The 12,896-nt window shown below is 41.7% G+C and overlaps 1 protein-coding gene across 1 annotated transcript in view; it reads left to right on the top strand.

Moving 5' to 3' along the window:
- The window catches only part of SUGT1 (SGT1 homolog, MIS12 kinetochore complex assembly cochaperone), a 56,686-nt gene that overhangs the window by 11,786 nt on the left and 32,004 nt on the right, over positions 1-12,896 (top strand). The window contains exons 5-8 of the mRNA XM_079983640.1: positions 58-128; positions 1,514-1,567; positions 8,718-8,737; positions 9,811-9,857. Coding sequence (XP_079839766.1) covers positions 58-128; positions 1,514-1,567; positions 8,718-8,737; positions 9,811-9,857 — 192 coding nt within the window. The remainder of the gene's footprint in view (positions 1-57; positions 129-1,513; positions 1,568-8,717; positions 8,738-9,810; positions 9,858-12,896) is intronic.

Here is a 12,896-nt window from a genome sequence, read left to right as displayed (position 1 = left end):
TGTTGGTAGATCCTGCTTAACAAATATTGGCATTTTCTCCTCTTACGTGTACATCAGGGTAGGTGAATACCATATGAAAGACTATGATTCTGCACTGAAGTCTTTCAGGGAAGGACAACAACTGGATAGTAAGTATGAACGTTCAAACTGATATGCCACCTCATAGTTTAAACCATGCTCAAAGTGGCTGACAACATTTTAAAAATCACATAATTACAAACATAATCAAAGTAGTTATCACAAATAATGCATTGAAAAGCTCTAAATTAAAGATGCAAAAAAATAATACCGGTAATAGCAACCCCCCCCCCCAATGATACAACAGCCCAGGAGTCTGTTCAGCAGCTTCAGTTTTTGTAGGTGGGGTCAGTCAGGGTCTCACCCTCCCAGGGCAGGTGAAAAACACCCGCCAGACAGAGCAGGTCTTCCAGGACTAACAGCCAAGATCACAACACCATCATTACAGTGAATCATATTGTAGTTGGGCATCCCGATAACAAACCTAGGTGATCCTTCATGCGATACTCTCCCCTCCCCTGTAACTGTGAAGAGGAGATCAGAAGCTTAATCTTAACTAACGTTAAGGAAAACAAACCACCTTTATAAACTATGGTTTAAAGTTGGCTTGTTTTCACTAACCATAATTAAAATTAACCAACCATAGTTTGCTAGAGTGTAGATGACATCCAGTTTGCATACCCTCCATGATAGATGTCATCTTTTTGGACTTAAATGAAATCTGATCACCAAACTATTTAAGTAGCATTGAGAGCTGGAACAACATTGAGTGCCTTTGTCAATTGGTTCAATATTGAATGCTTTTTAAATAAATAGTTGGTACAGGTGCAGCTATGTTACTATGCTATCCTTCTATAATGGCATTTTGTAATCAAAAAAGTTTTTCTGTAATCCAGAGTTGAATACAATATCTCAAAATTAACTGCTGATAGGTTGATATTGTCACGGGTAGGTTACTTGTGTGTGACTGAGAGCCACACTTTTTGCCACTTAAGGAGCAACACAGGGAGCCAGTGTGAAGCAGCTGTGGCATATGCATAAGGTGCATCAGATCCAGACTCTGTTCAAGAAATTACTGCCTAAGCATGGCAGAGAGAAAAAAAGCCTTTTGAGTTACATCATCCTTCTTGCCAGCTGAACTTATGGCAGTTTGCCAGGCCACTTGACTGAGCTCAATGGTCTTAGGATCTAGCTCAAGCCTGCCCCATTCCTGGAACACCCTTTTTTCAGGACTTAAGATCCCCTGGGCCCGGCTGCCCTGGGAACCTCCCAGCACAACTAGATTTCCGCTAGATCCTAGCTCTGCACCTCCTGGCAGATATTGCTATAAGTTTGCTCCCTTTGTCTTCAGTAAAAGCTAGAAAGGCTGGGAATCTCAGATTCTAGCAAGAGCCTGTGTTTGCTATGTAGACAGTTGTCACCACAGCATAAAAGCTTATCAAATCTTATAGTAGATGTCATACTGCAGTAGACTATTGTGTGTTTCATCTGCTAGGTACTGACACAGCTTTTACTATTTGGATTCAAAGATGTGAGGAAGCCATCAATGGTAAGCAATGCTTTACTTATATGCATTCTTATGGGATGGGAAACCTCAGATGTGCCATCCTAATGGAGCCTTTTTCGTGTTTTCATCTATAACCTGGTAAATACTCTTCACTGAATTTTTAATGCTTTTGACCCTGCCTGCCCCAAAATCTGTGTGATATATTCCAAGTAGAATCAGGATTTACACTGCACAGGTTTTCCTGTGAAGAGGATTTATTGGGGAACAACCATCAGCAAACCTAGTTGTGAGTCGAGGACCCGCCACCTGCGTAGGATTATAATAAGACACATTAAATACATTATTTTAGGTTAATGGGAAAAATTAGGCCACAACTTTATTGGTTACAGCATGTGAGTAATATTGCCCTAGGCACTGGATAAAACATCAACACATGACTCCACCCCTCTCAGCAGGGAGTCATTTCAGGGTTAACAACCAGTGGGAGAAGCTTGTTGATGCGAATACAACTGGAAGCTTCCCCATGATGTCACCGGGGGTTGTGCCATGGCCCTAGCCACCAGCAGGGCATCGGACAGGATCCACGACCGCCGGATTCCTTTAACAGAATACCCCAAAGAGGAGGGGTAGATGATGGCCCATACCCAATCCTCCAACACAGCACACCTATTCCAATGCCTAACCGCCAATACCAGAAAGTTGTGATGAGTTGCTACGAGGTAGACAAGAAAACCAAGAGGCTGGTGCCAAATTGCCAAATGGATTAAAAAAGTCCTACCAGTCCAACCGAAGTCCATAGCAAAGTCAATACGCAAAGGAAGCTGACCAAAGAGGGAGGGAGGGAGGGAGATCCGATGCAAGCAGGAACTGACTGGGGTCAGAGAGCTGCCGTGGCTGCTTCAATGCAGCTAAGCCCACCCACCAGCCGGCCCTTTTGGCCAACTGAAAGGCTTGGCCGCAAAAGCAGAGGCAATCAGAAGCAGGGAGCTGGATAGGCCTCCCTGCTGCTGCAGGAAGCTGCTCCCACTCACAGCCCCTCCCCTCTGGGAGGAGGAGAGGCCTTGTAGAACCTGCCAAGTGGGTTACGAGATCTAGTGCAACACTTGTTTTTCCAAATAACTTACAAATACATAAATATATTCATATTTATGATTAGGGTGGCAACATGTATGTGTGTGAGCATGCAAGTGGTTCATATACAAAAAGGTGTGACTTTCAGAAAATGTGTGGTAGAGAGACATTGCAATTATAGACTGAATTTCATAGAATCATAGAAGAGTTGGAAGAGACCACAAGGGCCATCGAGTCCAACCCCCTTTCAACCTTTCTTTCTTGCTTCTGCCATAGAATGGTCTCAAGGTAGCTTACAATAATATAGCACAACAAAATGCAATACAATGAAATCAAAAAGAAAAGAGAGCAGATCAACTTCTAAGCAAGTATAAACCAGTGATATAAGTCCGTTAAAATACTCCAGGGTCCAAGAATGTTCCTTACAGTTGCCAGAATTTCTTCTATAAACGTATGGTATTTTATTAATTGGCTTTTGGGCTACTTCTTAAATGTACATATTTCTGTCATAGACACTGAAATTACTGAATATTTGCTTTGATTTTATTATTCTTCACTTGTATTTTGAATGGAGAATAAAGAAACCTGTACCTAAATGCAGTAATTAAGGGGTGTTCTGTTTTAAGACGCTAGGGACAGAGCACACATAGATCTTGTACGCATTTCAAAGCTTAGTTTTAATGTGATGAGAAATATGAAAGATATATAACTTTGAATTGACTGCTTCTGCACATCCCAGTGAGAATATGGAGAAATAAAACCCTTCTCAAACTCCTTAAGGTAGAAAGTGAAGCAAGGTAGCCAAGTAAGAGGCAAAAGAGCAGTCATTTTCTACTTATTTGACAGACAAAATATTCTCTTCAAGCAGTTTTATGATTCCTACAAGGAACTTCAAAATTCTACAGGCAAAAATTCAGGGCCCCCCCACGTTTAAAGAGTGCTAGAAGTGCCTAATGTTGTTCTCCTTTATTTGGCTAATTATTTTAAACCACGTAGTAGACACAGAAGTGAATTAGTGATTCAGAATGGAATTTGTGAGTTAACTGCAACCATTTGAACTTCAAGTACTTCATAATATTTGGCATTTCTGTAACACATTTCATATGTTCTGAAACCTCACATCAGCTCATTAATCCTTACTGTAGCCCTTTATGGTAGGCCAATACGATAAAAGAATTGGCAGAACATTCCCTTTAGTGAGCTGGAGGAAGGCATAAAGACTAACAACAGCAGCAAAGGTATAGGACCCCTGGACGGTTAAGTCCAGTCAAAAGCGACTGTGGGCTGTGGCGCTCATCTCGCTTTCAGGCTGAGGGAGCCGGCGTTTGTCCACAGATGGATTTCCGGGTCATGTGGCCAGCAGGACTAAACTGCTTCTGGTGCAACAGAACACCATGATGGAAGCCAGAGCACACAAACTGTGTTTACCTTCCTGGCACAGTGGTACCTATTTATCTACTTGCACTTTGACGTGCTTTTGAACTGGTAGGTTAGCAGGAGCTGGGACGGAGCAACGGGAGCTCACCCTGTTGCTGGGATTTGAACTGTTGACCTTCCAATCAGCTAGCCCAAAAGGCTCAGTGGTTTAGACCACAGCGCCACCCATGTCCCTAACACTTCAGTCGCTGCATACTTTCTGCTTTTCTGCAGTTTGGGATGCAACATTTTAACTGCCTGAGTCAAGCAAAGGATAAATGTACTACAGTGCCAGTGTTCAGATGAGTATGGTAGTGTTTTATTGATTTCTTATTTGCATTTTTAATAAATTTATAAACAATAAACAATGTTGCTGATTTCCAGTTTGTGGCCAATGAGAGCAGGTGTCTAACAGTTTAATACAAAGTGAGTAATTCCATTGTGTGGTATGAGTGGTTCATTCCAGGTTTAGCTGTTTTCTTTCAATTGATTGATTGATTGATTGATTGGACTTTCCACAATGAGCTGTGCCCAAAGTGGCTTATAGCAGACATTCAAAACATCAAAATACAGAACACTGGAAATACAAACATACAAAGTATAGTACCGTATTTTTTGCCCTATAGGACGCACTTTTTCCCCTCAAAAAATGAAGGGGAAATGTGTGTGCGTCCTATGGGGCGAATGCAGGCTTTCACCGACCCCTCTCCCTCTCCAGGCTTCAGGAAGCTATCCGCAAGCCGTGGGAGCCCGCGGGAGTTCCCCCTGGGCTCCCCCGGCTTGTGCAGCGCTGCCTCTTATCCCGACGCCCTGGTGCGCTGAGCAGTCGCGCTGGGGCTTCGGGTAGCTCTGCGCAAGCCGCAGGAGGGCTCCTCCGGCTTGCGCAGCGCTGCCTCTTATCCCGAAGTCCCGGCGCGCTGAGCAGTCGCGCTGGGGCTTTGGGTAGCTCTGCGCAAGCCGCGGGATGGCTCCCCCGGCTTGCGCAGAGCTGCCTCTTTTCCCAACACCCGGGCGCGCTGAGCAGTCGCGCCGGAGCTTTGGGTAGCTCTGCGCAAGCCGCGGGAGGGCTCCCCCGGCTTGCGCAGCGCTGCCTCTTTTCCCGACACCCGGGCGCACTGAGCAGTCGCGCCGGAGCTTTGGGTAGCTCTGTGCAAGCCGCGGGAGGGCTCCCCCGGCTTGCGCAGCGCTGCCTCTTTTCCCGACACCCGGGCGCGCTGAGCAGTCGCGCCGGAGCTTTGGGTAGCTCTGTGCAAGCCGCAGGAGGGCTCCCCCGGCTTGCGCAGAGCTGCCTCTTTTCCCGACACCCGGGCGCGCTGAGCAGTCGCGCCGGAGCTTTGGGTAGCTCTGTGCAAGCCGCGGGAGGGCTCCCACGGCTTACGGAGAGCAGCCTGTTCTGGGGGCTGGGGTCGGGGGAATCTTGGGCTTCCCCCGCCCCAGCCTCGCGCCTTGGGGGGGGGAATAATTTTTTTTCCCTTTATTTCCCCCCCAAAAAACTAAGTGCGCCTTATGGGCCGGTGCGCCCTATGGGGCGAAAAATACGGTACTTGTCAGTAAAATCAAAATAACAGAAATCAACAATTTAGCAATCACAGAATAAATTCAATATTACAAAAAACAAACAAACCAATTTAGGCTTAAATACATAAATACAAAATAAAAATGAAAGTTTACCAACAATAAAGTTTATTTATTGGTCTTTTTCTTTTATTGAAAAAGAAATGAAGTTACAAATTAGAATTCACAGAAAAAGAGTCTCTAATAAGAGAAAGTAATAATATGGTTGATCATAAATCATAAAAGATCTCAACTTTTCAAATAACAAGACCAAAGGAAAAGAGGAATTTATTCTCCATACAAAATTTGTTAATTTTACCAATTGCCATTGTTTTAATAAGCCATTTTTACCGTATGGTGCTGAAGTTCATTTCCAGCATCTAGTTATATAAAGTTTTTGAAGGAACCAACAGATTCAAAATAAGGAGTCTTAAGAGTGGAAAGGATTTGCTTATATAGGCTGTTTAACAAAACAATCCAATGTTCTAAAGTTCTTGCAGATTTTATATATGCCCCCACCCAAGGTGATGTCAGGTAACTGGCAGGTGGCATAGTTTGCTCGAAACAGCCTCACATGCCAATTTCTTTCTTTTTTTTAAGTAATATTTATTAAAGTTTCCACAAAAAAAGATTACAAAAATAATAAAAAGAAAACAAAAAAATACAAACACTAAGAAAAACCAAAAACAATTAAAAAACAAATCCCTCTTTCAATATTTTACAGTTCATTTACTTATTTTCATGACTTCCTCACACCTCCCTTTTTTGTATTCCAATTCAAATACATACCCTCTCTATTTTCTCTTAATTCTTTGTCTTCACATATGATTTCGAATTTTCATCTAATATCAATCCCTTTTTACATATTCCTTTTAACCTTATTGCTAAGACCACTTCTTTTCATTCCAACCTCATTTTAACATTCAATAAGTTTACAATGTTTCTGTAAATAATCTTTAAATTTCTTCCAATCTTCTTCCACCAACTCTTCTCCCTGGTCTCGGATTCTGCCAGTCATTTCCGCCAATTCCATATAGTCCATTAATTTCATCTGACAATCTTCCAGGGTGGGTAGATCTTGTGGCTTCCAAAACTTTGCGATGAGTATTCTTGCTGCTGCTATAGCATACCTAAAAAAAGTTCTGTCCTTCTTTGGCACCAATTGGCTGACCATGCCCAGGAGAAAGGCCTCTGGTTTCTTCAGGAAAGTATATTTAAATACCTTTTTCATTTCATTATAAATCATCTCCCAGAAAGCCTTAATCCTTGGGCACGTCTACCAAAGGTGAAAAAATGTACTTTCAGTCTCTTTACATTTCCAGCATTTGTTATCGGGCAAATGGTAGATTTTTGCAAGCTTGACTGGTGTCATGTACCACCTGTATATCATTTTCATAATATTCTCTCGTAAGGCATTACATGCCGTAAATTTCATACCTGTGGTCCACAACTGTTCCCAGTCAGCAAACATAATGTTATGTCCAACATCTTGTGCCCATTTAATCATAACAGATTTTACCATTTCATCCTGAGTATTCCATTACAACAGCAAGTTATACATTCTTGATAGTATCTTAGTTTTGGGTTCTAACAATTCTGTTTCCAATTTTGATTTTTCCACCTGGAAGCCATTTTTTTTATCCAAATTATAGGCCTCCCTTATTTGAAAATAATGAAGCCAATCTCGCACTTTATCCTCAAAACTCTGCAATTTCAATTTGTCACCCTCCTGTTCCAGAATCTCCCAATATTTTGGCCAATTGGCCTCCATACTGAGTTTTTTCAGAGCCTTTGCTTCCATCGGTGATAACCACCTTGGGGTTTCAAGTAAGTCTTTATACCTTATCCAGACATTAAACAATGCTCTTCTGACAATATGGTTTTTAAATGCTTTATGAGCTTTAACCTTGTCATACCACAAATATGCATGCCACCCAAAAACATTATTAAAACCTTCTAAGTACTAAATGTCTGTGTTCTCAAGAAGCAGCCATTCTTTCAGCCAGCAAAATGCTGCTGATTCATAATAGAGTTTAAGGTCTGGCAGGGCAAATCCACCTCTATCCTTTGCATCAGTTAGTATCTTAAATTTTATTCTAGGCTTCTTGCCCTGCCAGACAAATCTAGAAATGTCTCTCTGCCACTTCTTGAAACAGTCCATCTTGTCCAGAATTTGCAATGATTGAAACAAAAACAACATTCTTGGCAATACATTCATCTTTATAGCAGCGATTCGACCAGACAAGGAAAGCTTCAAACTTGACCATATTTCAAGATCCTTCTTCACTTCTGACCAACATTTTTCATGGTTATCTTTAAACAAATTCACATTCTTAGCAGTCATGTTAACCCCCAGATATTTTACCTTCTTTACCAGTGTTAAACCTGTCTCCTTCTGAAACCTCTCTTTCTCCATCGATGTTAAATTTTTCTCAAGAACCTTAGTTTTTAACTTATTCAACTTAAATCCTGCCACTTGACCAAATTCATAGATCAATTCCAATACCCTTTTTGTACTAGATTCTGGCTCCTGTAATGTCAGTACTAGGTCATCTGCAAAAGCTTTAAGTTTATACTGTTTAGCTCCGACCTGAATACCTTTGATCAGATGGTCCCTTCTAATCATATTTAGCAAAACCTCCAGGACCGAAATAAAAAACAATGGGGAAATTGGGCAGCCTTGTCGTGTCCCTTTCTCTATCTTAAATTCTTCTGTCACCACATTATTAACTATCAATTTGGTCTTTTGTTCTGAATAAATTGCACCTATACCATTTTCAAAACCTTGACCAACCCCCATCCCCTGAAGAGTCAGATGGACCTAAGTAGGCCTCCAGCTTGGAAGCCCACCATAGCTGCCTTAGATCTCTCTGTGTGTGTTGCTGCTGCTTGAATGGTACATTACTGTTGCCAGAAACTTTTCACACTTGGTGTGGAAGCTTGTCCATGTTTCCTTGGAAGTAAGTCCCACTCACTCCCTAGTTAAGGTTTGCAATCTAAATGTGTCTAGTGTTAAACTGACTCATTCTGTAAAATAACCTGGAGCAAAACCACTAAATAGCTTTGATACCAGCATGCTTTCTTTGTGGCTAATTGATATATATTTTAAGAAACATGTTTTCAAAATAATTTTTTTTTTTTTGCCTTGCAGCTGGATTGCAGAATGAGGTGGTAAGGTTCTCCCTAATTTGTATACTTGGTTTCTAGAGCATAACACTTCTCCAAGTTGTATGGCAACCTTTGTAAGGATTTTATGTTGATGCTGATGAGGCATTTTATAATGTAACCCAAACACTTTCCAACAGGATTCCTACTATTCAGTGTCCACTAGTCTTCCCACCCTCTGAACCAAGTGCTAATAGATCAGAAAATCTCAGATAATTTTTAAATGTAATTTATCAGAATTTTAAAAGTAAAGAACAAGAAACACACAGAAGAATATACAGTGCATACAGAGATTTAACACATGTCTAGGACCAGGCCTTTCTTGCTTCTCTCCTTGCTTCTCTCCTGTTAGTTAGTTAGTTCTCTCCTGTGAGTTAGTTCCTCTCTGCTAGTTCTTTCTCTTCTTCCTGTAGCTTGTATCTCTGTGACCATGGCCTTGGATGGTTTCTATCTCCATTCAGTTCTTTCCAGCTGGCTCCCTTGATCTTTGTCTGCTCCTTGGTCATAACCTCTCACACAGTTCCTTGCTTTGCTGTTCTTGACCACATAAGCTAACACAGCACACTATGTTCCACCCTGAGATTCCTCATTTAAACATTTCCCTATGCTGTCCTTGCCAACACCTTGTGCTCAACAGCTTTCCATTTAAAAATCTTGCACATTCTGTCTGCTGTGTTTTTCTTCTGCTTATATTTAAAGTTCTGAAGTGCTTTTAGCTACAATATGGTTTTAATCTTATGGTTCTGTGTCCTTATAGTTTTGAGTCCCCTTGAGTAATCAGAAAATGATTTATTATCTGTAAAAGCATATGTAGGTGCATGTTTTTCTAGTCATACACCCACCCACTGGTTTCATGGGTACAGGAGTTGCGGAAATATGACATATATGTATAAAATGTGCCTAAACTTTCTTTTTGCATGTGTGTATTTTCATGTGGTTCTTGTATTGAAGTCCATTTCATGCACAAGAGACCACAGATAGCTACTAAAAAGCACTCTTTTGTAACGTGAAAATATTATGATGCTTGGCTTAAAAACTGCTAGATTATTCTAATTTATCAATATCTTTTCATTGTAAAGGATGACAATCAGATTTTGCAACATCAGTCAAAACCACCTAAGATCAAGTAAGATGGAGTTCTTTTTTAACATTCTCTATAACAGTACTTAGTGTTCACAGAATAATTTTCTTAAGAAAGGCCTCAAAAGAAAGCCAGAACCAGTGGGACTTTCCTCAGCCAAACCACTCCAGGTGATCTACGATAACCTGTCCAGTGTAAAGGGTTCCAGGAGAGGGAGGGAGGCAGGTAAAGGCCACCCCGGAGCAGGAGCAGGCTCCAGCAGAACTCTTCTACCCTGCCCCCCAGAGTGATATACCATCAGCTGCCCTATGAGTAGCAACCTGATGGTGTTTTTTTTAATTTGTCACTATTGTGTTTTGTGTTCTTAAAATACATAATTGAATGTTGCTTGTTAGCTGTCTTGGTATTAATTATATCCTGAAATGCAATGTAGACATAATCATAATTTCATTAGAACGTATGGTACACTCTGAATAATTTTGTAATTTGACCTTCGTTTCTCGCTATAATCCTGCCTATGAACACTACACAGCCAACTTTACCGCCTGTGGTCTTGAACTCCCTTAAATTACTGCCCATTTGCACTTGTTTTCCCCATGTTTGGAAGCCCCTCCCTGAACATAAGGTATAAACTCTCAGTTTCCTGAGAACCCATTCATTCCACGTGGGCTCTGTTATATTTATCCCCTTAATCTTCAGTTCCAGCTAGCCGAGCATATAGCTGGGTTTGCCTGAATTCTGCTTTTCCTCCCTTCCTGTCTTGTTTTTGTCATTTTGTTCATCTCAGATTGTAAGCTACTGCCGGCAGAGATTTTGCCTTTGCAGCTCAGTACATTGCCGTATGCACTGATGACACTGTGCAATAATTAATCATCTTTATAGCTACCATACAGGTAGCACTATGGTCTAAACCACTGAGCCTGGAACTTGCCGATCGGAAGGTTGGCGGTTAAAATCCCTGCGATGGGGTGAGCTCCCATTGCTCGGTCCCACTTCCTGCCAACCTAGCAGTTCGAAAGCACATCAAAATGCAAGTAGATAAATAGGTACCGCTTCAGCGGGAAGGTAAAAGGCGTTTCCATGAGCTGTTCTGGTTTTGCCTGGCCACATGACCCAGTCATGCTGGCCACATGACCCAGAAAAACTGTCTGCAGACAAACGTCGACTCCCTCAGCCAGTAAAGCGAGATGAGCACTGCAACCCCAGAGTCGTTCGTGACTGGACTTAACTGTCAGGGGTCCTTTATAGCTACCATGTACAGTAGTTAGCTAGTATTAGCAGATCCCCTAAGTGTCCCTATTTTTCAGGGACGTCCCTGATTTAGAGAAGCTGTCCTGGTTTCTGATCTGATCCTGGAATGTCCCACAGGGCATCCCTGTTTTCATTGGAGAAAAGTTGGAGGGTATGGAATTCTCTGACCCCCAAGCAGTTTGAAGGCAATCTGGTATAGGGAAGTGTTTTTATGTTTAATGTTTTATTACGTTTTAATATATGTTGGAAGCTGCCCAGAGTGGCTGGGGCATCCCAGTAAGATGTGTGGGGTATATATAGTAAAATGATCCTTATCGAAGGGGACATCCCTATTTTCAGTGGAGAAATGTTGGAGGGTATGTATTAGTATTCCCTCTTTATAAATGAGGGGTTGGGGCTAAGAGAATGGCTAAAAGAATCTTTTTGCTTTCTGTGTTGGGCTCTTTGAAATTGAATTATTTGATTAATGTAAAGTGAAAAAGTTGAGCTATGATTTCTGGAAAATAATTATTCCAGACAGTCTACTGGACAAACTCTGCTCTACTGTCAGGTGGCACATAAGAATATAGGCATCTAGGACCAGGATTTTAATGGTTTCCTGTTTTTCCAAATTAACTTATTTGCTGAAGAATCCCTTAGTATCTGGCCTGGAGCCCTGTGCATTGTGCATTCTGTTCTTGTTCAGCGTTAGAAAGCAGATAGGTATAATTAACTCTTGTGACTCAACATAATTCCAGAGAGAACTTCCCTAAAAAAATAAAACCAATACTTGACTACTCTGCATCCAGACAGAAGAGAGCAGATTCCAAGGCGTTAAAGCCATTGGCAAACCAGAGGTTCCTGAAACCATATCCATCCATAGCCCCCCCCCCAAAATAATAATAATAATAATGATGGGTTTGGTTTGGCAGATGCACAGCCTCCAGTCCACAAGCTCTGGCAAGCTACACTTTTCCTTCCATTCTACCACCTTGTGGTTTCCTAATAGGATTGCAAATCCCAGCCAGAGGGGAATCTGTGCACTCAACTTCTTAAAATGTATTAGCCACATAGTGGCCAAAAAATGTAGCTGCGTGGGGGAGGTGGAGAGCTCAGAAGGGCAGGAGGAAGCTCTGGTTATTTTGCATATAACCTTTCTTCCACTGATCTCTCCAGAATCAACCCAGAAATAACAGCCGGTAGGCTTATGGGTCCCACAAACAACATAAACTGACATCCATCCTGACAAAATAATTTGTAAATTTGCACAGCTTGCATTCCCACTCATTATATAATCATGGCCAGGAGCTAGTGATCTGCTTTACTACCTCTATTTCAATTGCGATTTTTCTGTTATTCCTACAAACTTCCACAACAGCAAGATACTGCATCCATCTATGAGTGGCATGCTAGGCTTTCTACCGCTGGGGTAGATACAGAGCCAGTGCCCCAGTACCCGGAAAGGCAGGTGGCAGACCAGGGTAGTGTTCTGGAGATCTGGGGTGGGGATGTCCTGCTTCCTCACATTTCAAGCATTTCCTCCAGCAAGCATCCAAACAATAATAATAATAATAATAATAATAATAATAATAATAATAATAATAATAATAATATATATGCCACCTATCTGACTGAGCTGCTCCAGACATTCTGGACAGCTTCCAAACAAATTATAAAACCACAGTAAAACATCAAACATTAAAAACTTCCATATACAGGACTGCCTTCAAATGTCTTCAAAAAGTCAAATAATTGTTTATTTCCTTGACATCTAACGGGAGGGCATTCCACGTGGGGGGCTTGACTACTAAGAAGGCCCTCTGCCTGATTCCCTCTCAGGGAGGGAACCGCCAG

This window comes from Podarcis cretensis (genome assembly GCF_951804945.1).
Source record: "Podarcis cretensis genome assembly, chromosome: 7".
NCBI lineage: Eukaryota > Metazoa > Chordata > Lepidosauria > Squamata > Lacertidae > Podarcis > Podarcis cretensis.
Note: the sequence above shows the minus strand (reverse complement) of the source record. Positions and strands in the feature narration are given on the sequence as shown.